This window comes from Saimiri boliviensis, chromosome 10, assembly GCF_048565385.1.
Source record: "Saimiri boliviensis isolate mSaiBol1 chromosome 10, mSaiBol1.pri, whole genome shotgun sequence".
In the NCBI taxonomy this organism is placed as follows: domain Eukaryota; kingdom Metazoa; phylum Chordata; class Mammalia; order Primates; family Cebidae; genus Saimiri; species Saimiri boliviensis.
This window is the reverse complement of record NC_133458.1, coordinates 53,030,010-53,049,452: the sequence shown is the minus strand read 5'-3', so window position 1 is coordinate 53,049,452 and position 19,443 is coordinate 53,030,010. Positions and strand designations below refer to the sequence as shown.

At 38.1% G+C, this 19,443-nt stretch overlaps 1 protein-coding gene across 3 annotated transcripts in view; it reads right to left on the bottom strand.

Moving 5' to 3' along the window:
• Nucleotides 1–19,443, bottom strand: part of RELN (reelin) — a 522,420-nt gene that overhangs the window by 81,112 nt on the left and 421,865 nt on the right. For all 3 annotated transcript variants that reach the window (XM_039472914.2, XM_039472915.2, XM_074379281.1), the window contains exons 31-38: nucleotides 18,286–18,362; nucleotides 12,703–12,861; nucleotides 12,326–12,514; nucleotides 11,346–11,619; nucleotides 7,435–7,575; nucleotides 7,151–7,328; nucleotides 3,599–3,683; nucleotides 2,595–2,777 (exon numbers count right to left, since the gene is read on the bottom strand). In XM_039472914.2, coding sequence (XP_039328848.2) covers nucleotides 2,595–2,777; nucleotides 3,599–3,683; nucleotides 7,151–7,328; nucleotides 7,435–7,575; nucleotides 11,346–11,619; nucleotides 12,326–12,514; nucleotides 12,703–12,861; nucleotides 18,286–18,362 — 1,286 coding nt within the window. The remainder of the gene's footprint in view (nucleotides 1–2,594; nucleotides 2,778–3,598; nucleotides 3,684–7,150; nucleotides 7,329–7,434; nucleotides 7,576–11,345; nucleotides 11,620–12,325; nucleotides 12,515–12,702; nucleotides 12,862–18,285; nucleotides 18,363–19,443) is intronic.

Sequence of the window (19,443 nt, the reverse complement as noted above, 5' to 3'; positions counted from 1 at the left end):
TAATCTCAGAAAGCTGTGACAATGCTTTGTATATAATGAATGTGAAAACATGCTGTCCTTCCAATAATAGCAGTGCTTTGAAGCCTCCCCTGGCGAGAGTGGGCTTTGAGCTGTGTTTTAGTGGTTTATGGGAATCTGTGAGACATGCAATCTGTGAGAATACGTGTTCTATTAGTGGACTTAGAACCGAGATACACTAACCAGTCTATTCAAGGAGCAATTCATGACTTTTTTTTTTGAGATGAAGTCCTGCTCTTGTTACCCAGGCTGGAGTGCAGTGGCGCGATCTTTGCTCACTGCAACCTCCGGCTCCCGGGTTCAGGCAATTCTCCTGCCTCAGCCTCCTGAGCAGCTGGGACTACAGGTGTATGCCACCACGCCCGGCCAATTTTTGCACTTTAGTAGAGACGGGGTTTCACCATGTTGACCAGGATGGTCTCAATCTCCTGACCTCGTGATCCACCCACTTCGGCCTCCCAAAGTGCTGGGACCACAGGCGTAAGCCACCGTGCCCGGCCACAATTCACGACTTTTTAGGGTCAACCTATGACTTAGCAACATACTTCAGTCAGGCTGGAGGACTATGGCCATTAAAAGAATGCCCTGATACATAACTGTATTTATTTGTTTATTTAACACAGAAGAAAAATATTCCATAATCAATAATATTCCATGTTTTCTCCATATTTTTCAAGCCTTCTATACCATGGGAATTTATAGGAAACTACGGAAATCACTCTTTATACTGCTGTAGGATTTGAGTCAGTGATTTGACCAAGTGTTTAAGAAACATAAGAGTAGGTAAGAATGGCAAAAGCCAGGCTGCTTTTGTAAAGCACTGTTTGGATTGACCTTGAAACAAGGTGGTAAGTCCATGCCAAGCAGGAACGTCAAGATTCCCTAGGATGCTTCTTCACTGATTTCTACTTTAGTACAATTCTTACAAAATATAAAAAAGGATCTGTAAACAGGAGCCTGCAGGAAAAACCTGATGCTTTGAATGAAATAACAGGTCTTTATCTCTAATCCTATCAGTGTTCTAATTCTAGTAGCATCCTTTCCTTTTCTTGTTTGGAAAGTGGTTGGTGGAATCAATAAAAAAAAAAAAATTAGGTAAGCATTCCAAACATAGTACGAAGATAGCAATCCCTCTCTCACCCAGGCTGGAGTACAGTGTCTCGATCTTGGCTCACTCCAACCTCTGTCTCCCAGGTTCAAGTGATTTTTCTGCCTCAGTCTCCTGAGTAGCTGAGATTACAGGTGTGTGCCACCATGCCCAGTTAATTTTTTGTATTTTTGTATAAATGGGGTTTCACCATGTTGGCCAGCCTGCTCTCGATCTCCTGACTTCAGGTGATCCACCTGCCTCGGCCTCTCAAAGTGCTGGGATTACAGTTGTGAGTCACCATGCCTAGAGCATTTCTTTTTTGGACTTTTATTCAGTGATAAGATGTATGTATACATATCTGTTTCACAATGAGTTAAAAATTTTGTTTTATTTTTAACCTATTAATTGTTAAGGAAATAGGTTAAATTTTGGAGATGGAAGAGCCTTTGCCTTTTCCATTTTTGTGTTACCTTTGCAAAAAATCTGCTGCTTAATGTGGCATCTCCACGCTTATTTAGGTGCTTATATGCATGACTTGGTAAAGTCTGGTCCTTAATAATCAGCAGATAGAAATATAGGAAGCAATAAAACATTACCAATTTGTAGAATCATTTTCTGTAACCATTTGAAATTAAACTATACATTCACTTTAACTTATCACTGAAGCATGTGTATGGGATAAGAATATTTTATCTATGGCACTACCTGCTTGGTCTAAGTCCCTCTCACTTTGTCATGGCATTTTGCTATAGTGTTGTTCCAGTTCACTAATGAAACAGCTCACTCAGAAGAACTATGTATTCCCAAATAAATGCAACAACAATGTCCTTATAATTGATGAGTGCCTAATGATAATTCTGGATTATTTTTACAAAACTAGTTCTGTGACAGAATTCAGCTATATTCACATTAACAGGAGAACCTGCTAGTCAATATGAAGAGATTATATATACATATATATGTTAAATATTTAAATGTTTATTGAGACTTGTTGATATAGTTTGGCTCTGTGTCCCCATCCAAATCTCATCTGGAATTATACTCGCATAATTCCCAGGTGTTGTAGGAGGGACCAGGTGGGAGATAATCTGAATCACAAGAGCAATTTCCCCCATACTGTTGTTGTGGTAGTAAATAAGTCTCACGAGATCTGATGGGTTTATCAGGGGTTTCAGCTTTTACATCTTCCTCATTTTCTCTTGCTGCTGCCATGTAAGATGTGCCTTCTGCCTCCCACCATGATACTGAGGCCTCCCCATCTACGTGGAACTGCAAGTCCAATTAAACCTCTTTTTTTCCCCCAGTCTCGGGTACCTCTTTATCAGCAGTGTGAAAATGGACTAATACACTGGTCAAAAGTGAAGCATGTAAAATGTGTGTGCTGTGAACAGCTAAGCTGCTCAGTTGACAAACACTTCTTCCACATATTAGAAACAAAGGTATAAACATGCCACTGTCAGTTTTGATAACATTTATGCATTTTTACCGTTATTGTAAGGTTGCCAGAGTCTGAATCTTGTAGCATTGGTTTGGGCAGTGTATGGCAAGGGAACATTAATGAAAAGTATATTGGTTGTTTGAGGAAAGTAAAATTCATCCATCAGGTGCCAAGTGATTCCTCCATTGATGGAGAATTGTAATAGAATAGAGTGAGATCTCTCTGGGGTACCTAGGAAGAAGATAACACAGGGATAAAACATACTGCAATACAAATGTGGAAATGGTATGCTCTGAACTGAATCTTTAGGTATCAATGCGTAAGAGAACTTATGTTTACACAGAGACTTTATAGTCCAAATGCTCCAGAAGCAACTTAAGGTAATGACAGGTTGGGCTTTCTTATAAATATATCTCAAAATACATACCAAATATTGGATTTACACACAATAATACCTACCTTTCTCTCTCAGTTATGCACATGCATCTTTCTGTATTTAGGAAACATTACATCAAAACATTTTGATTCTACAGTCATCACAATTTTACAAAGCGTCAAACATTTAAATCTCAGGATACAAACCGAAAAACTACTTGAATATATATTATATCCACAATAAATTTGTTCCAGAAAATTATTTAGTTAACATGAAAAGTCACAATGACTAAGAATAGATGTTTTTTGGGATTCACATCTGTAAAAGGAAGTCCAAAATTTTCATAAGTTAAACATTTTAAAATTTAAAATTCTTTTAGTTAGAAAGTAGTGGTGGAAAGACTCAGGGACATGATAAATTTAACTACCATAGAACTAATCTGATTACAGCTATATGAAATTATTTAAAATCAGTAGTTTTCTTGCCCTTATATTAAGATAAACTTACATTAAAGGAAAACATTTATAAACATTTATCTATACCAATATATGTTAGCTCTTTTACATAACAAAACTTATGGGCCTTACATCTGTGATTTCTTTGTGGAAGAGGAATTGTACAGGGGAGAATTCTCTTGAAGGAAAATAATAAATTAATACTCAGAGAAATGGCTTACCTTTTGCTATAAATCTAAGTGAAAACTGGACATACATTGTATTTGTACAATCTAGATCTCTTGAAATAAGCATCCTTAGTCCTTCCTGAAAATGAAAACATATACGTAAGCAACTTTTTTTCACTTGCAAAATTTTATACCTTGATTTTATACACTTAACTTGCATTAATTAAGTAATAAATACGTATAATGATCAAGAAGCAAATTTTGTCCAGTTAAAAAGGAAAAGTGGGCTGATCTTTGTTTCCCCTCCCTTAATGGCCTTCATATCCTGTGCCCAAATGACACAGTTTCATTGCCTCAACTCTAAATCATACTTTCCTGTGACACTTCTAAAAAGCAGTACAAAAATGATAGCATTCCATATCTACAGGCCTTTTAAAAAATGGCCTCCTTTGATCACAGCATGTTATGAGAGGAGTAACGAGGAAGCAGATGGAAAATGTGCCAAGTGCTCCCCCGCTGGAAGACGGGAAATAATAGGTGACTTTCTCAGGGTTCCAAGGAGTCTTAGAAACTTAGTACTACTTTGCTCACTCCCACAGCCCCAGGGGCTCTCATTCAGGCTGACAACAACATCCCCCAGTTGATAAAGTTAAATAAGGCATAACTAAGGCAAGTCCCAATGCTCAGGCTGTAAGCATTCATGCAGAGAAGTCAATGAACAAGGAACGAGATCACATCAGCTTTAGTAATTTTTTCTGCTAATTTAACTATTTCTGGTAGCTTAGGATTGACAGCTCGAAAGGTTCTTTTCTTCATGGATACATAGGACTGAAGTGACAGACAGTAAAACAGAATTTCACTATGCAAATAGCCTAAGGTCCAAACAAATCTTTTAGTTTTTCGGCTGCAACTTCTGAAAGAAGTAACTCTTCAGGGATGTATGGCTGTGTGATAAGTGGACATTGTCAACTCATTTCTCATCAACTAACAAATGCCAAATGTAATTTTAGCTAAAGGAGCATATTTTGCCTCTTCTTCACCATATATATTATAGATTACATTCCTCAATTGCTGAAAAAAATTTAAGTAGAGTAAATTCCACAACCGCAACCATATATTGAGTGCTTATACATGCTGGGTGCTAAGACAGACATTTTACACATTTAAAGCACCTAGCACTACTAAGAGAAAAATGTTATTCTCATGTTGCAGGTGAGAAAACGAAAACTCAGCGAGGGAAAGTAACTATCTCAAGATTACATAGTTTATAAGTGGTTATGGTAGGATTTGAACCCAGATATGTCAGATTGTAAAATGTCTATCCTTTATAAGATACTAGGGTTTTGTTTATTAAACTATCTTTTGGCTTGGGGAGAAAAAAAATCCAGATAATGCCTAATGTAGAATTTGAGAACTACTTCATATTGTAGTGGAAATGCAACTGCATTTATTCCCATCTCATAACTTCACAAAGCATAGATTCATACTTCCAGGACAGATTGCCACGTAAAAGCCTTATATTTCCAGTCTTAGTTTTTTCTTTTATGCCTAGTGATTCACTGCTCTGCTCAGTCCACGATACCTAACCCATGTGTCTTCTTAGCTTCTTCATGTCTTAATGTCTACCCTTTTCCTTACACAATTGTGTAAAGTCTTGGATTTTTTTTTTTTTTTTTTTTTTTTAGGAGATAGTCTTGCTCTGTTGCCCAGTAGCTATGTATAAATGTAATAATAGCTCACTAGAGACTCAAACTCCTGGCCTCAAATGATCCTCCCACCTCAGTCCTGACTCTAGCTGGGATTACAGATGTGCACCACTGTGCCTGGCTAAGTATTGCATTCTTTTACAGCTCAATGCCATGTGGAAGCTGAGGTTGAGAGGAAAGGTCCCTTCTTCAGATTGTAATGAAAAAGCTTTGAGGTAGATAGTTGAGAGCTTCAGCTAATAAATATCCCTGATAACATCAAAATATAGAAATATGATTACTCTTTTCCCTTGATTATGGAATACAACTATAAAATTGTTCCCATGGGTCAATACAAGTCACTCATAAAAGGTCCTATTTAACACTGTATTTTGTAGGAGCAATTTTGTTGAAAGCAGTCATGATCTGTAATCTGAAAGTATCTTTCTTTTACATTTGTAAAATTTGTTTATAGGTTAGCATTTGATATTGATATTATACAGAAGAACTATCAAACCCTGCTGCCACATATATTCTAGTTCACACAGATATGTTTCTTTTCCCATCGTTTTTCAGGTTCAGTGATCCATTTGTGTAAATGTGAGAAATTCTTTGGTAATGAACAAGCTTATTTTAATAGTGGATAGTATTCCTGAATCTATAAACATTAAAAAGAGACTATCATTTCCTTTTTCATGAAAGAATGCCTTTCTAGGTCAAACTGTAACCTACTGAATGGCACATGCTGAGTCCTCTCTACATCTTGCAGAGCTGATAGATAATATGTCTAACACATAGAATGCTTGGCTGCTCTTGCATTTGGATGGCTAAAGGGAAAATACAAAACACTATGCATCTTTCTCGTTTATAGTATCAAAAGACCAGGTTAATTCTACTGCTTAAAAATTATCAGATAAAAATCTTTCAATCATAAAAAGTTATAGGACTTCTGCTTTTTAGTCTTGTCAAATGCTTCAAATGGGTCAGGTGTGAGCTAGTGGTAATGAGAACTAATGTCTTAGATAAGACAAAACAAAACAAAAACTCCCAAATCAGGAGTTTCCACTCTGAAATGTTCTCTCTCAATTTCTCCAGTCCCTCAAAACTCTCAGGAACTTGTAAATCTCTCTCAGGCCCTGTGCATTTTCTTCTTTCTCATCCAAAACTTGAGAAAAATTTGGATTTAAACAAGGATGATAACTGGCATCTATTAACTATAATTGAAAAAGTTCCGGGGTATCTAATTTTCTAGGTGTTAGATGTTAATCATTAGGGTCGCATAGAAACCCATGCAGATTTTTGTAAAGATTTCATTTGCACACCTAGATTAGTCAATTTCCCCATGCTGAGAGAGATGGGATGTGGCATGTATTCACATATGAAGATGTGCCAGCTTAGCACAGAGTTTCACACAATTGCTTAACGTCTCTCTAACCAGACATCTAGGCTGAAATACAAAAAGATGCTAACAATGTTTGAGAATGCTATTTTACTTCACTTAAATATTTGCGTTTCTTAAAGTCACCAGATGGTTCTATTGGCAGAAAAAAAAAGAAAAGTAAAACTGAAGACCTTTCATCAAGTCATTTAGAAAATAATCCAAGTTAAATAATATTTAGTAACAAAAAATGTTAGATTATGGAAATCTACATTCCAAAAACTATATACATATAAATTTATATATATAATTCCAGCAGAATGTAAGGAAGTTCTGATCTCCAAAGCAGAGGAAAAATTTTATACACAAGTGATCATGAAAAAATGACTGCACTCAGAAGAGGAAACATGGTTTGAGTGAAAAGTTAGTAACTATGTATTCAATATTACGTCATGTGAAAAGATTCAGAAATATATTTGTGTTGAGCAGTGACTGAAGAAGAGAATGTTGGTAGTAATGTTGGGAAGGAGAATCTTATCTGACCCCTTTAAAAATGAGAGATGTTCCAGATTTGATAGTTTCACCATTCAGATTCCCCCTCTCTGCACCATATACTTCAGGCCAAAGGTCAGGATGTAAGTTCCCATTGAAATCGTCCTTAAGAATCGAGGGCAGAGGAACAACAGGAACACAATAGGGTCCACCAAAGCCCCGGTCACACCTAAGAAAAAGAAGGAGTGGAGAAAAGACATTATTTGTCATGAGTTCAACAAGCCATTTTTATTTTGGCATTGCAAAGAAAGAAACTGCCAGTTTTATTAACTTACACACAGCGTCCAGCATCACAAATCCCTCGTCCTGAGCACATCCAAGGGCACCCTGAGGCCAGTATAACATTATCAATCGCCCAGGAATCAGCCCCCACAGTGTAGTTGGCCTGAATCCATCTGAACCGGGTCCTGGGAGAACTAACCAAAGAAAACACACCATTGGTTTGACAAGCAACCTTGAAAGCACAAGGACATTTATATTAATTCCCCTTTCTCTTTAAAGTGACTTCCTCCAGAGTCCAGTTCTCTCTTCCTTGAAGCACTTTATTTTCCTACTAAGGAGTAGGAAATGCTGTTTTCTATGGACCCACAAATAGGAGGGTAGAAAACATTCTATTTTTTCGTATAAGATTCTATAAACATATGTGTGAGATGGAAAAGATATTTTGAACTATCCATTTATTTTGTTTTTGAAATACATGCAGAATTTTAGTTTTTGCTTTCAGACTCTTATTTTTGTTCTTGTTATTATTATTGCTATTTTGCATTTTCTTTTTTTTATTATTATACTTTAAGTTCTCGGATACATGTGCAGAACGTGCAGTTTTGTTCCATAGGTATATATGTGCCACAGGGGTTTGTTGCATCCATCAACCTGTCATCTATATTATTTCTCCTAATGCTATCCCTCCCCTAACCCCTACCCTCAAACAGGCCCCGGTGTGTGATGTTCCCCTCCCCTGTGTCCGTGTGTTCTCATTGTTCAACTCCCACTTGTGAGTGAGAACATGTGGTGTTTGGTTTTCTGTTCCTGTGTTAATTTGCTGAGAATGATGGTTTCCAGATTCATCCATGTCCCTGCAAAGGACATGAACTCATCCTTTTTTACCGCTGCATAGTTTACAATAGCAAAGACTTGGAACCAACCCAAATGCCCATCAGTGATAGACTGGATAAAGAAAATGTGGCACATATACACCATGGAATGCTTTCAGACTCTTATTGCTATTTAGTACTGGAAGGGATTGAAGGTGATAACCATGAGGAAAAGTTGGAATCTTACAAAGTTCTGGCAGTGAGATCTCTATTCTACTGTCCCAGAAAGGTTTCTGAGAGGAAATGGAAGCCTCTGATACTTCCGCACCGTATTTGGTTCTCGAGGTTCTGGCTCTGTAAAGCTGAGGTCTAGAATGATGTGATGCATTCTCATATTTTCTATATATTTGCAATCTATTATTTGGAGTATATTGGATCACAAGACTGCTTCATCCAGAAATAGAAGCAGCCTTACCAAACAACAGTAATAGCCCCTCACTTAGGAACAGTTTGCATGGACGTTTGTTAGTCTGTTATGTGGAATATGGAACATGGTCTACTTGAAGTTAGAATTTCAGTAGCACGATTCTAAGTAGCATTGTTTCCCCTACACAAGTTTGATGCGACACAGCTGTCAGTATGGAGCTTTAACATGGAAATCTAATCACAGCACCACTGTTTAACACCCTTCAGTGGTTCCCCCACACATGCACTCTTCAGACCAAACTACTTAGGATCACATACATGGCTCCTCCACTCTTTTCTCTCTTTCCTGGCTCCAGACCCCTTACTTCTTACCTCGCAATTACATATCAGGCAACACTGAACCCTTGAATTTCCCCAACCCTTGAATTTCTGGTCTTCTGGATTTTGTTTTGGTTTATGCCAACACAAATGCTCTCTTGCTCCCCTCCTCTCCTGGATAAGGACTACTCAGAGCCAGCTGAAACATCAACTCCTTCAGAAAGCTCCCTCCAGTTCTCCCAAAATGAGTTCGATAGTATCCTCCTGCCTTTCAATAATAACTCTGAGTACTTCCTCTGTTATCATCTTATAGCATAAAGAGCTGCTTAGAGGTTTATTATCTTAAATACGGTGATGTGCTGCATAAGGATGCTTCTGTCAATGATGGACTGCATATGTGACAGTGGTCCCTTAAGATTATAATGGAGCTAAAAAAACTCCTATTGCTAACTGACATCTTGATGATTCTGACCTTGTGTATGCGAAGGCTAATAATGGGTGTTTTTGTGTCTTAGTTTTTAAGAAGGAAGTTTTAGAAGTTAAAAAAAGTTCTCAAAATATTAAAAGCTTATAGAATAAGGATAGAAAGAAAACATTTTTTGTACAGCTGCACAATGTGCTTGTGTTTTAAGCTAAGTGTTACCATGAAAGAGTTCAAAAGTTTTTAAAAAAGTTTATAAAATAAAAAGTTACGGTAAGGTGAATTTATTATTGAAGAAAGAAAGACACTCTTTTGGAAATTTGGTGGTGCCTAAGTGCATAGTGTTTATGAAGTCTACACCAGTGGAAAGTAATGTTCCAGGCCTTCACATTCACTCACCATTCACTCACTGACTCACCTAGAGCAGCTTCCAGACTTGTAAGTTCTGTTTATGGGAAGTGCCCTATACAGGTGTACCATTTTAAAATCCTTTATGCCGTATTTTTATTGCACCATTCCTATGTTTAGATATATACACACTTAGAATTATGTTACAATTGCCTACACTATTTAGTATAGTAACATGCTGTACAGCTTTGCAGCTGAGGAGCAATAGGCTCTATCATACAGCCTAGGTGTGTAATGGGCTAAACCATGAAGGTTGATGTAAGTTCACTCTGTGATGTTCACACAACAATGAAATCGCCTAACAATGCGTTTCTCAGAATGTATCACCATCGTTAAGCGATGCATGACTTTAATTTATCTGGATCCTGGCAACAGCTTATTCATTTAGTATCAGAGTGCTTAAAACACAGTAGATATTCAATAAGTGATTGCTGAATTAAAAAAAATAATACATGAGCTACAAGTAAGTACTATTTAAAGCTTTGGCAGTCATAGGAAACTATTTTAGGCTAAACGCTAAAATCTTCTGGCTTCCTGAATTTTCCCTTGCCACTTGGCTGTACACGTCTGAATCAGATTTGAACCAGGAAAACAGAAACCACTACAAATAGTTAACATAGAAATTAACGCAAGGAATTGGATGTGTAGCAAGTGGTAGAGCAGAGAAGCCAGTAGAAGCAGTAAGGAAACCAGAGTTGAGCAAGTTAAGAAGCCATGTGCTATGAGTACTATGTCCCTGGAGGGACACAGGGAGGAAATGCTTTTGCTGGTGCCTAGGGACCAGGGTCACTTGGAGGGCCACCTAGGGGACCTGGAGCCACAGAAGTTGGCCTACATGCACTTGAGGCAGAAAGAAGGGGCAGGAATATCCTGATTTATCCTTTATTTCTCCCTTCCATTCTCTTGCCGGTATCTGACAGCAGATGTAGGAGGCTGGGAAATACAACCTGCCATTCAGAACAGAGCACAGGAAGGGAGAGGCAGGGACCTGGGGAAGCAGTCCCAGGAGGCACAGCCTCTAAGCGGTTACCACGGTACCCGTTAGTTCCTAGAAACATCCTCCAATGTCCAAATGGCTTCACCACAAAAGTGGGAGCCTGCTATAAGTCAGTACAACTCTTGAATGTGATCTGAAATCCCGGGGAGGGGAAGACAAATGCAAAACAATACGTGCAATCCAAAGGAAGCAACGTTTTGTTCATATTGCGGTATCAAGATGAAAAAAAAAAAATAAGGGCACACTTCTACATGAGACAATTTCACATATTGCTTACTGTGAATAAGTACCAGTCTGGCTTATGGGCAGAGACTTATTTTCACAAAAGTTTAAAAACGAAATCTGGTGGGCAGCCTTTATGTTGGCAAAAAACAGAAAAGTTTAGCCTCATAAAACTTTTGGTGCTCTCTAGCCACATTTAAAACTGGCAACCCAAAGAACCTTGTACTTTTTTTCTTCCTGGCACTTCCATGCATAATTATCATGAAAGAATAATAGAACCCCTAAGTCGAATCACAATTATTTTCAAATTAATTGACAGGCACCCAACGTTCTGACATGTAGCCAAATGACAATTCTCACATGGTGGAGAGTGGAAGGTAGACAGTGATCCGCTTCCAATTCTGGAATCTTTCTGAGGTGTAAATTGAACTTTCTGTGTAGTGCAGACAGCCAATGGTTGGAGGAACACACTCTTCAGTGACAAGATGCCAGTCCTTGCCATTGTTCAGAGAATACTGGAGCTGTACACTGTGAGAGTTGCTGAAGGGCTTGCTACAGCCCATGCTCATTTCAAACTGCAAAAAGGTAGATGCTGACACATGAAAATCCCAGGTCTCAGCATAACGAGGTTTTCCTGAAAAGAAAAAAAAAAAAAAAAAAAAAAAGTGTAATGGTAGCATACAGTTGTGATCTTTTCTTATTTGGTGTTTTTGCTTATAATAAACATTTTCAATAGCAAACAAAAATCATGGCTTATCTTTAGTACCCCTATGTGCTTTGAATTTTCTTCTTATATTTTCTGTTTTTATTTGGTTACCATAGGCTTGGAAATATGGAAGGCTGCTAACTTGAAAAGCATTACCGCCTTGGAAAGGGCAAACACAGTGTATTTAAAATACTGATATATTACAGTTGTAAATATTTTGAGGGTTACATGTAATATTTTAATACATTCATACTATATGTAATGATCAAATTAGGGTAATGAAGATATTTATCACTTCAAACATCTTTTTTTTAAAACATAGAATATTAAGTCTACAAGCTATGAAACATAGGAATGTCTTCTCATATAGATTTTTTTTTTCTTGCTCTTCTTTTAAGAAACCTTACTCATATCACTCATGTTCTGTAAAAGACAGTTCCAACAAAAACCAAGTCACTAGTATCACCAAGTTATCTTAAGACAATAAAACTTCTTTTTTTTTCCCTGAGAGCCGCCCTCAGCATGGGTAGACAGCATAGCTCAGTTTTGCATTAGAAAGTTTTCTCCCGAATTTTAGTTAATTTAGTTCTCTAGCTAATCAAATATTCTCCCTTTATCTGGTGATAATATATACCTATGTTTTCAGTGAATATCAGAGCAGTATCCATAGAGAGACAGTCAATATCAACTTGACCTCCTTGGATTCGATACCAGTTGGCTTGCAAATCTAAAGAGCCATCAAATTTATCTTGAAATCCAGTTTGAGAGCTGTCATTCATTCCTATAAGAACATCATCTAAAGCCCACTGGGCTGAATGCTTCCCTGCAATCAGATGAATAAAGGTGGTTAGAGAAGGTTTGTTACATAGCAATATGAATATCTTCATGACTGTGATTTTAAATCAAATTATCTAGAAATTGACAGCTAATTAAGAAACACACAATACAAAATGGGTATGGATATTGTAAGACCTAAAAGCTACCAGAAAGTTGGAGTAAGCAGTAAGTTACCATGTTGTGGCTGCCACCATCGAAAAGCTGTTGCAGGTGTCTTTGCCTCCTGTGGCAGGTCAATGGAAATGATCTGTGGGTCCAGGAAGGACATGAAGTCCAACTCTCGAAGCAAATGCCAGTGTATACCATTGTCATTTGAATACTGAACAATAAGCCCTGAGTTAAAAGACATAAATCCAGTTACTTGGATACCTTCCTAGAGGGAAGAAACAGTATTTCTTAAATGGTGCGACTGCAGCAACCTCAAATTGCATCTTCTAGAATGAGGGCACATTTGAGTAAGTTCCAAGGAATGAATTAGTGGACCCGAAGGCTCATCAATTTTTTGACAGTCTCTAATGCAGTGACTCCGAGGAAATGAAGGAAAAAATACATAAGCTCTTAAAAAGACTACTCAGCTTTATATGAGTGATGAGTAAGTTGGTAAGGGGAACATAAAAACCCTCTCCAGATCATATATTTAAATTTTAGATTCTGTTCTGAACATTACAAAGTCTCATATCATTATTGTATACTCAGAAGAAATATCTCAATCTCTCTGGCAAAAAATCAAGTAGCTCTTTGCCTGAAGCACTAGACAGTACACACTGCCTGGTCTGAAATTCCATTAGGCAGAAAGATCTTTTTACCAGCACTTCACACTTTGTCAGACCTTGGTCAGTGAAGCCTAACTGAAACCAACTTATTAACCGGTGAAGCAGAAAGACTCACGTCTCTCCGACATTAGTCTGACTTTCATTTCTCAGTGTCACCTTTTCCCCTTTTCTTGCCTCATCCATCCATGCCCCTCCACTGTCACTAGGGCGATATAATCCAGGGAACTGCAGATTAAAGTGTAAAGGACATCATGTCCCATCTAAAAGAGGATGCAGAGAAAGCGTAATGTTGAATGAAAAAAACAAGTTGCTAAGGATGAAACTGTGGAAACCAATTATGTATATATGTGTGTGTATGTGTAACCAGGAATAAATCAGTGTCTGTATTAAGACTGTGCCAACCTTTACACCACGGTTAGTGGGAGTGGGTAGAGTGGTAGGGTATTTATTGATCTAATTGCCTATTCCATTATTTTCCTAAGACTGGCACTGCATATTCATAATTACAACTAGGGATACCGAACTACTTTTTGAGTGTTCATAGAAATTATGCTCAGTAGAATTATTTTTATTATATTCTTTTTTTTTTTTTGAGACAAGTTCTCACTCTGTCACCCAGGCTGGAGTGCAGTGGCACAATTACAGCTCACTGCAACCTCTGCCTCCCTGGGCTCCAGAGATCTTCCCACCTTAGCCTCCCAAGTAGCTGGGACTACAAGTGTGTGCCACCTCGCTCGGTTAATTTTTGTAGAGACAGGGTTTCTCCATGTTGCTCAGGCTGGTCTCTTAAATATATATATATATATATATATATATATATATATATATATATATATATGTACACACACACACATATATATATACACACACACACACATAATTGTACTTTTGGTTCTGGGGTACATGTGTAGAACATGCAGGATTGTTGCATAGGTACATACAAGGCAATGTGGTTTGCTGCCTCCATCCCCCTGTCACCCACATCTGGCATTTCTCCCCATGTTATCCCTCCCCAGTCTCCCCACTCCCCACTGCCCCTTTCCTATTCCCCCCAAGAGACCCTAGTGTGTGATGCTCCCCTCCCTATATCCATGTGTTCTCATTGTTCAACACCTGCCTATGAGTAAGAACACGTGGTGTTTGTTTTTCTGTTCTTGTGGCAGTTTGCTGAGAATGATGGTTTCCAGATTCATCTATGTCCCTGCAAAGGACACAAACTCATTTTTTACGGCTGCATAGTATTCCATGGTATATATGTGACACATTTTCTGGAGAAAACAGATGCTGGAGAGGATGTCCAGTCTATCATCAATGGGCATTTGGGTTGGTTTCAGGTCTTTGCTATTGTAAACAGTGGCTCAGGCTGGTCTCAAACTCCTCAGCTCAAGCAATCTGCCTGCCTCAGCCTCCCAAAGTACTGGGATTAAAGGCGTGAGCCATTGTACCTGGCAAATTCTAACTCTTTTGGAAAATTATAAATCATTTTGGCATACACAATCTTTTTATTTCCCTATTCTTCACTAACTAGAACTTCTCAACCTTTTATCATGCTGGAGAATCATTTTAGTTTCAAAAATATTACAATAAAGTGCAGTGCTAAAAGAATGCTGTTTATGGCTAATTAATTGCACATGGAATTATTGTCACTGCATCTGACAAAGGATGATGCCAGAAATAAAAATGACAAATATGCTAAAATTAGAAATCTCAAGAGACTCAAACCTACTGTATTTACAATTAAAGAACGCATCAGACAAAATGAGAAGATGAGAATATGTTCAAAAAACAGAACTCTTTGGGGAGATAGAATGCTGTAGACAGGTATGGGGATGAGGGTCCGAGCTTCTGTTGACTAAGGCGAGATCCCCGTGTTGGGAAAGGGACAGTCACACCAAAGTTCACGAAGAAAATAAAAGCGAGGCTGTTTCTTATCTTTATTCTAGTCAAGTTGAGGAATGTGTGGCATAAGGTCTAGTCTCCAGCCTCTGATGTTGCTCAAGATACATCCTATGCACTTTTTAGTGTGCTGTTGGATGTCTAAGGGTGCAGACACTTCAAAATCCATGTTTTCACAAAGAACTAAAACAGATTTACAAGAAAAAACAAACAAGCCCATTCAAAAGCGGGCAAAGGATGTGAACAGACACTTCACAAAAGGAGACATACGTGAGGCTAACAAACATATGAAAAAATGCTCATCATCAGCGGTCATTAGAGAAATGCAAATCAAAACTACATTGAGATACCATCTCACACCAGTTAGAAATGTGATCATTAAAAAATCTGGAGAAAACAGTTGCTGGAGACGATGTAGAGAAATAGGAACACTTTTACGCTGTTGGTGGGAGTGTAAATTAGTTCAACCATTGTGGAAGACAGTGTGGCGATTCCTTAAGGACCTAAAAATAGAAATTTCATTTGACCCAGCAATCCCATTACCGGGTATATATGCAAGGGATTATAAATCATTCTACTATAAGGACACATGCACAAGAATGTTCAGTGCAGCACTGTTTACAATAGCAAAGACCTGGAACCAACCCAAATGCCCATTGATGATAGACTGGACAGGGAAAATGTGGCACATATACATCATGGAATATTATGCAGCCATCAAAAACAATGAGTTTGTGTCCTTTGTAGGAACATGAATGAACCTGGAAACCATCATTCTCAGCAAACTGACACAAGAGCAGAAAATCAAACACCACATATTCTCACTCACAGGTGGGTGTTGAACAATGAGAACACATGGACACAGGGAGGGGAGCATCACATACTGGGGTCTGCCGTGGGGAAATAAGGGAGGGACAGCGGGGAGTGGGGAGTTGGGGAGAGATAGCATGGGGAGAAATCCCAGATATAGGTGATGGGGAGGAAGGCAGCAAATCACACTGCCATGTGTGTACCTATGCAACAATCTTGCATGTTCTTCACATATACCCCCAAACCTAAAATGCAATAAAAAAATTCAGGTTTTCTTGTGGCTACTAATTAGTATTACTATGGTTTACATTTAATAAGATGAGAGAGAGAGAGAGAGAGAGAGAGAGAGAGAGAGAGAGAGAGAGAGAGAGACTGAGATGGAGGTTATTTAGTTATTTGGGGGTAACCTAATCAGAAGGTAGATAATACTAGAAATGAAGCATCATGAGATAAACTCTAAATGGCTATTCCTTTCTAGTGCCTTAACTCAAAGTATGATCTGAGACCAGCACCTGCACCACCTTGGAACAGGTTTTATAACCTGTGATGGTTTAAAAAATATGTCCACACATTCTTTGACACTCCTCCCTTCAAAAAGTGGAGCTTAATTCTCCTCCACGTGTGGATAGTCTTAGTAACTTGCTTCTAATGAATAGAATATGGTAGAAGTAATGGTGTGTCACTTTGGAAACAAAGTCATAAAAGGCAATGCCATTTATTCCTTGCTGCCTCTCAGATCCCTAGCTCTGGGGAAAGCCAGCCTACATTTAATAATAATAATAATAATAATAATAATAATATTAATAATGAGACATTCAAGCAGTCTATGGGCAGGTCTACAGAGTGGAAACCGAAACCTCTTGCCAATAGGCAGAGAAGAACTGAAGCCTTTTGCCAATAGCCATGTAAGTGAGCCACCTTGGAGGCAGATCACCTAGCCCTGGCTAAGTCTTCCAGTGACTGCACCCCTCCTGGCTTTTGTCTTGACTGCAACCTCACGAGAGACTCTGAGCCAGAACCGTTTCGCTAAGCTGCTCCCAAATTCCTGACTCACAGAAACTGTAAGACTACAAATATTTGATGTCTTAAGCTACTTAGTTTTGGGATAATTTGTTATGTAGCATACCACTCCAATTCTACTAAATCTAAATTTGCATTTTAACAAGCTCCCAAATGATTCAGGTGCACATTAAATTATAAGAAACATGGCTCAGGAGGTACATACTTCATTTGGTTTCTGCCTTCCTCCTCATTAGCTTTTAAAGGAGTGTCAAACATACCTTCAGGCTGTACCAAGGTCTGCAGAGATGAGGGCCTCAATTCCAAAGGACAAAAAGAGAGAGCCTCCCAGATAAGAATGAGAGGGTAAAAGAATGCAAGAAAAGGAAACATATCTCCTATCACTTGTCGAGCCCTGTTAGTCATGACAATACATTGGAATAAACCAGGCCCTTTAACTCATCTACCAAGTGTTTGAGGCATGTGAAACGGTGCTCTTTTTAAACTGCAACTCCATCTGCATTCTGTCCAGTCTTACTAAAAATAGCATAATTTTGATTTTAATTTCAAATATGTAAATTGATGCTTCAGCTTGAGTAAGTAAAGAATCTCTACTTTCATCACTGGAAGAGATTTGTTCAAGGATTTAAGCAGATTTACATTTTAACAACCAGTTTTCAATAAAAGGCTAAGAAACGCCTGTGGGATGTGAATTCCCTGGCCAGCGCTGAGTTTATGAAAGTGGCTCAAGACTAGTTGAGAAAAGTTACTCGTTACTGAAAGGATCCTGGGGGAGATTTGCATCACAGGGCAGAAAACAGAGCTTGTAAATAGAAGTTCAATACAGAGCAAAGACTCCTGTCTATTGTATGATATGCAGATACTTTCTATTCTGTTTTGTTCTGGATTTGTTTTTATAGGTCATACACAAATAAGGGTATGGATTTGTAATTTTCAGAAGAATTATGCACAAAAATTTCCTTTAAATTTTAATTTATCAAATGTCACTTCCTTAAACTGTACCTATTAGTCAATAGAGCTACCAACAGCTGTGCTCATCAGCTCTCCATTTTCTTGGCCATGTTATCACTAACTGAAAGCGTTAATGACTTTTTCTGAATATCTCAGTACTTTCAGTCTAGTAATTATCCAAGTCATCTATTTGCTGAAGCAGTATAGAAACTTTTATAGACCGTTTTTACATTTCCTAATCTCTTAAATAAAAAGGACTAATCTGCCAGAAGTAACTGTAATTTCCATGGGAACCAGAGCAGCTTACCTTCATTTCTAGCTCTTGGTTTGATGCAGGTAATGCCTGAAGTTTTGCTTCCAATTTGTATATAAAATTGAACGAGTCTGGGGAATAAAAACTTTAGTTTACTTACAAATAAGTGAATTCAGAAGAGTTTTATTGTTTTGTGCTTTGACGCGTCAGAAAAAAACTCCTGTAATTATTAAGTACTACTTTCAAACTCAAAGGGGATATGACAAGCAGAAACTACATAAATTATAGTAAGTTAATTCTGCAACCATTTAGAAAAAGTTCATATGACCATTCATTTTATTCTGTAATAATGATCTAAACAAACGGAAACAGTTTAACATAACTTCATCATGACAGTCTGATATAATTTAATGGCATTACTGAAATGGAAATTCCTTAAATCTAATTAACACTATCCTTGGAAACTCAAGATGATGATTTTTTTATTTGAGACAGACTTTTGCTCTGTCACTCAGGTTGGAGTGCAGTGGTGCAATCTTGAGTCACTTCAACCTCTGCCTCCTGGGCCCAAGCCATCCTCCCGCCTCAGCTTCCTGAGTAGCTAAAACTACAGGGGTGCACCACCACACCCAGTTAATTTTTGTAGTTTTAGTAGAGACACGGTTTCGCCATGTTGGCCAGGCTGGTCTCAAACTCCTGACCCCAAGTGATTCACTTGCCTCAGCCTCCCAAATTGCTGGGATTACTGGTGTGAGCCACCACATCCAGCCAAGATAAGGAAAAATCTAACTTAAGAAGTTGAATACCATATTTGTTTAGAGTCAGATAATTACCTGTCTGTTGCTAATTTAGACTCACTTGGATAAGTTTTTCACAGTGGGCCTTCAGTCAGTATGATGTAAAATGCCTCAGTCCATAGCGACTGACAGAGAGTACCTGCTTGACAGGCACACTTCTGAGAGAACAATGCAGATGGAAAGGGAAGGAAATTGAAGGCAGAAAGTATACAACACAGGACCCAAGATTTTGTGAGGAGGTCTAAAAATTTTAAACAATTTTTTCTATTTTCTTTCTTCTACTTTTCAAATGATTTAACTACTCTTTTAAAAAGCAGTGTGCTATTATTTCAGGTGTGCTGTCATTTCATTTGACCTTAAAAACCAACCAGTTCTTTATTTGACCAGTAGGTGTCAGTGTAGGCATTTAAAATTT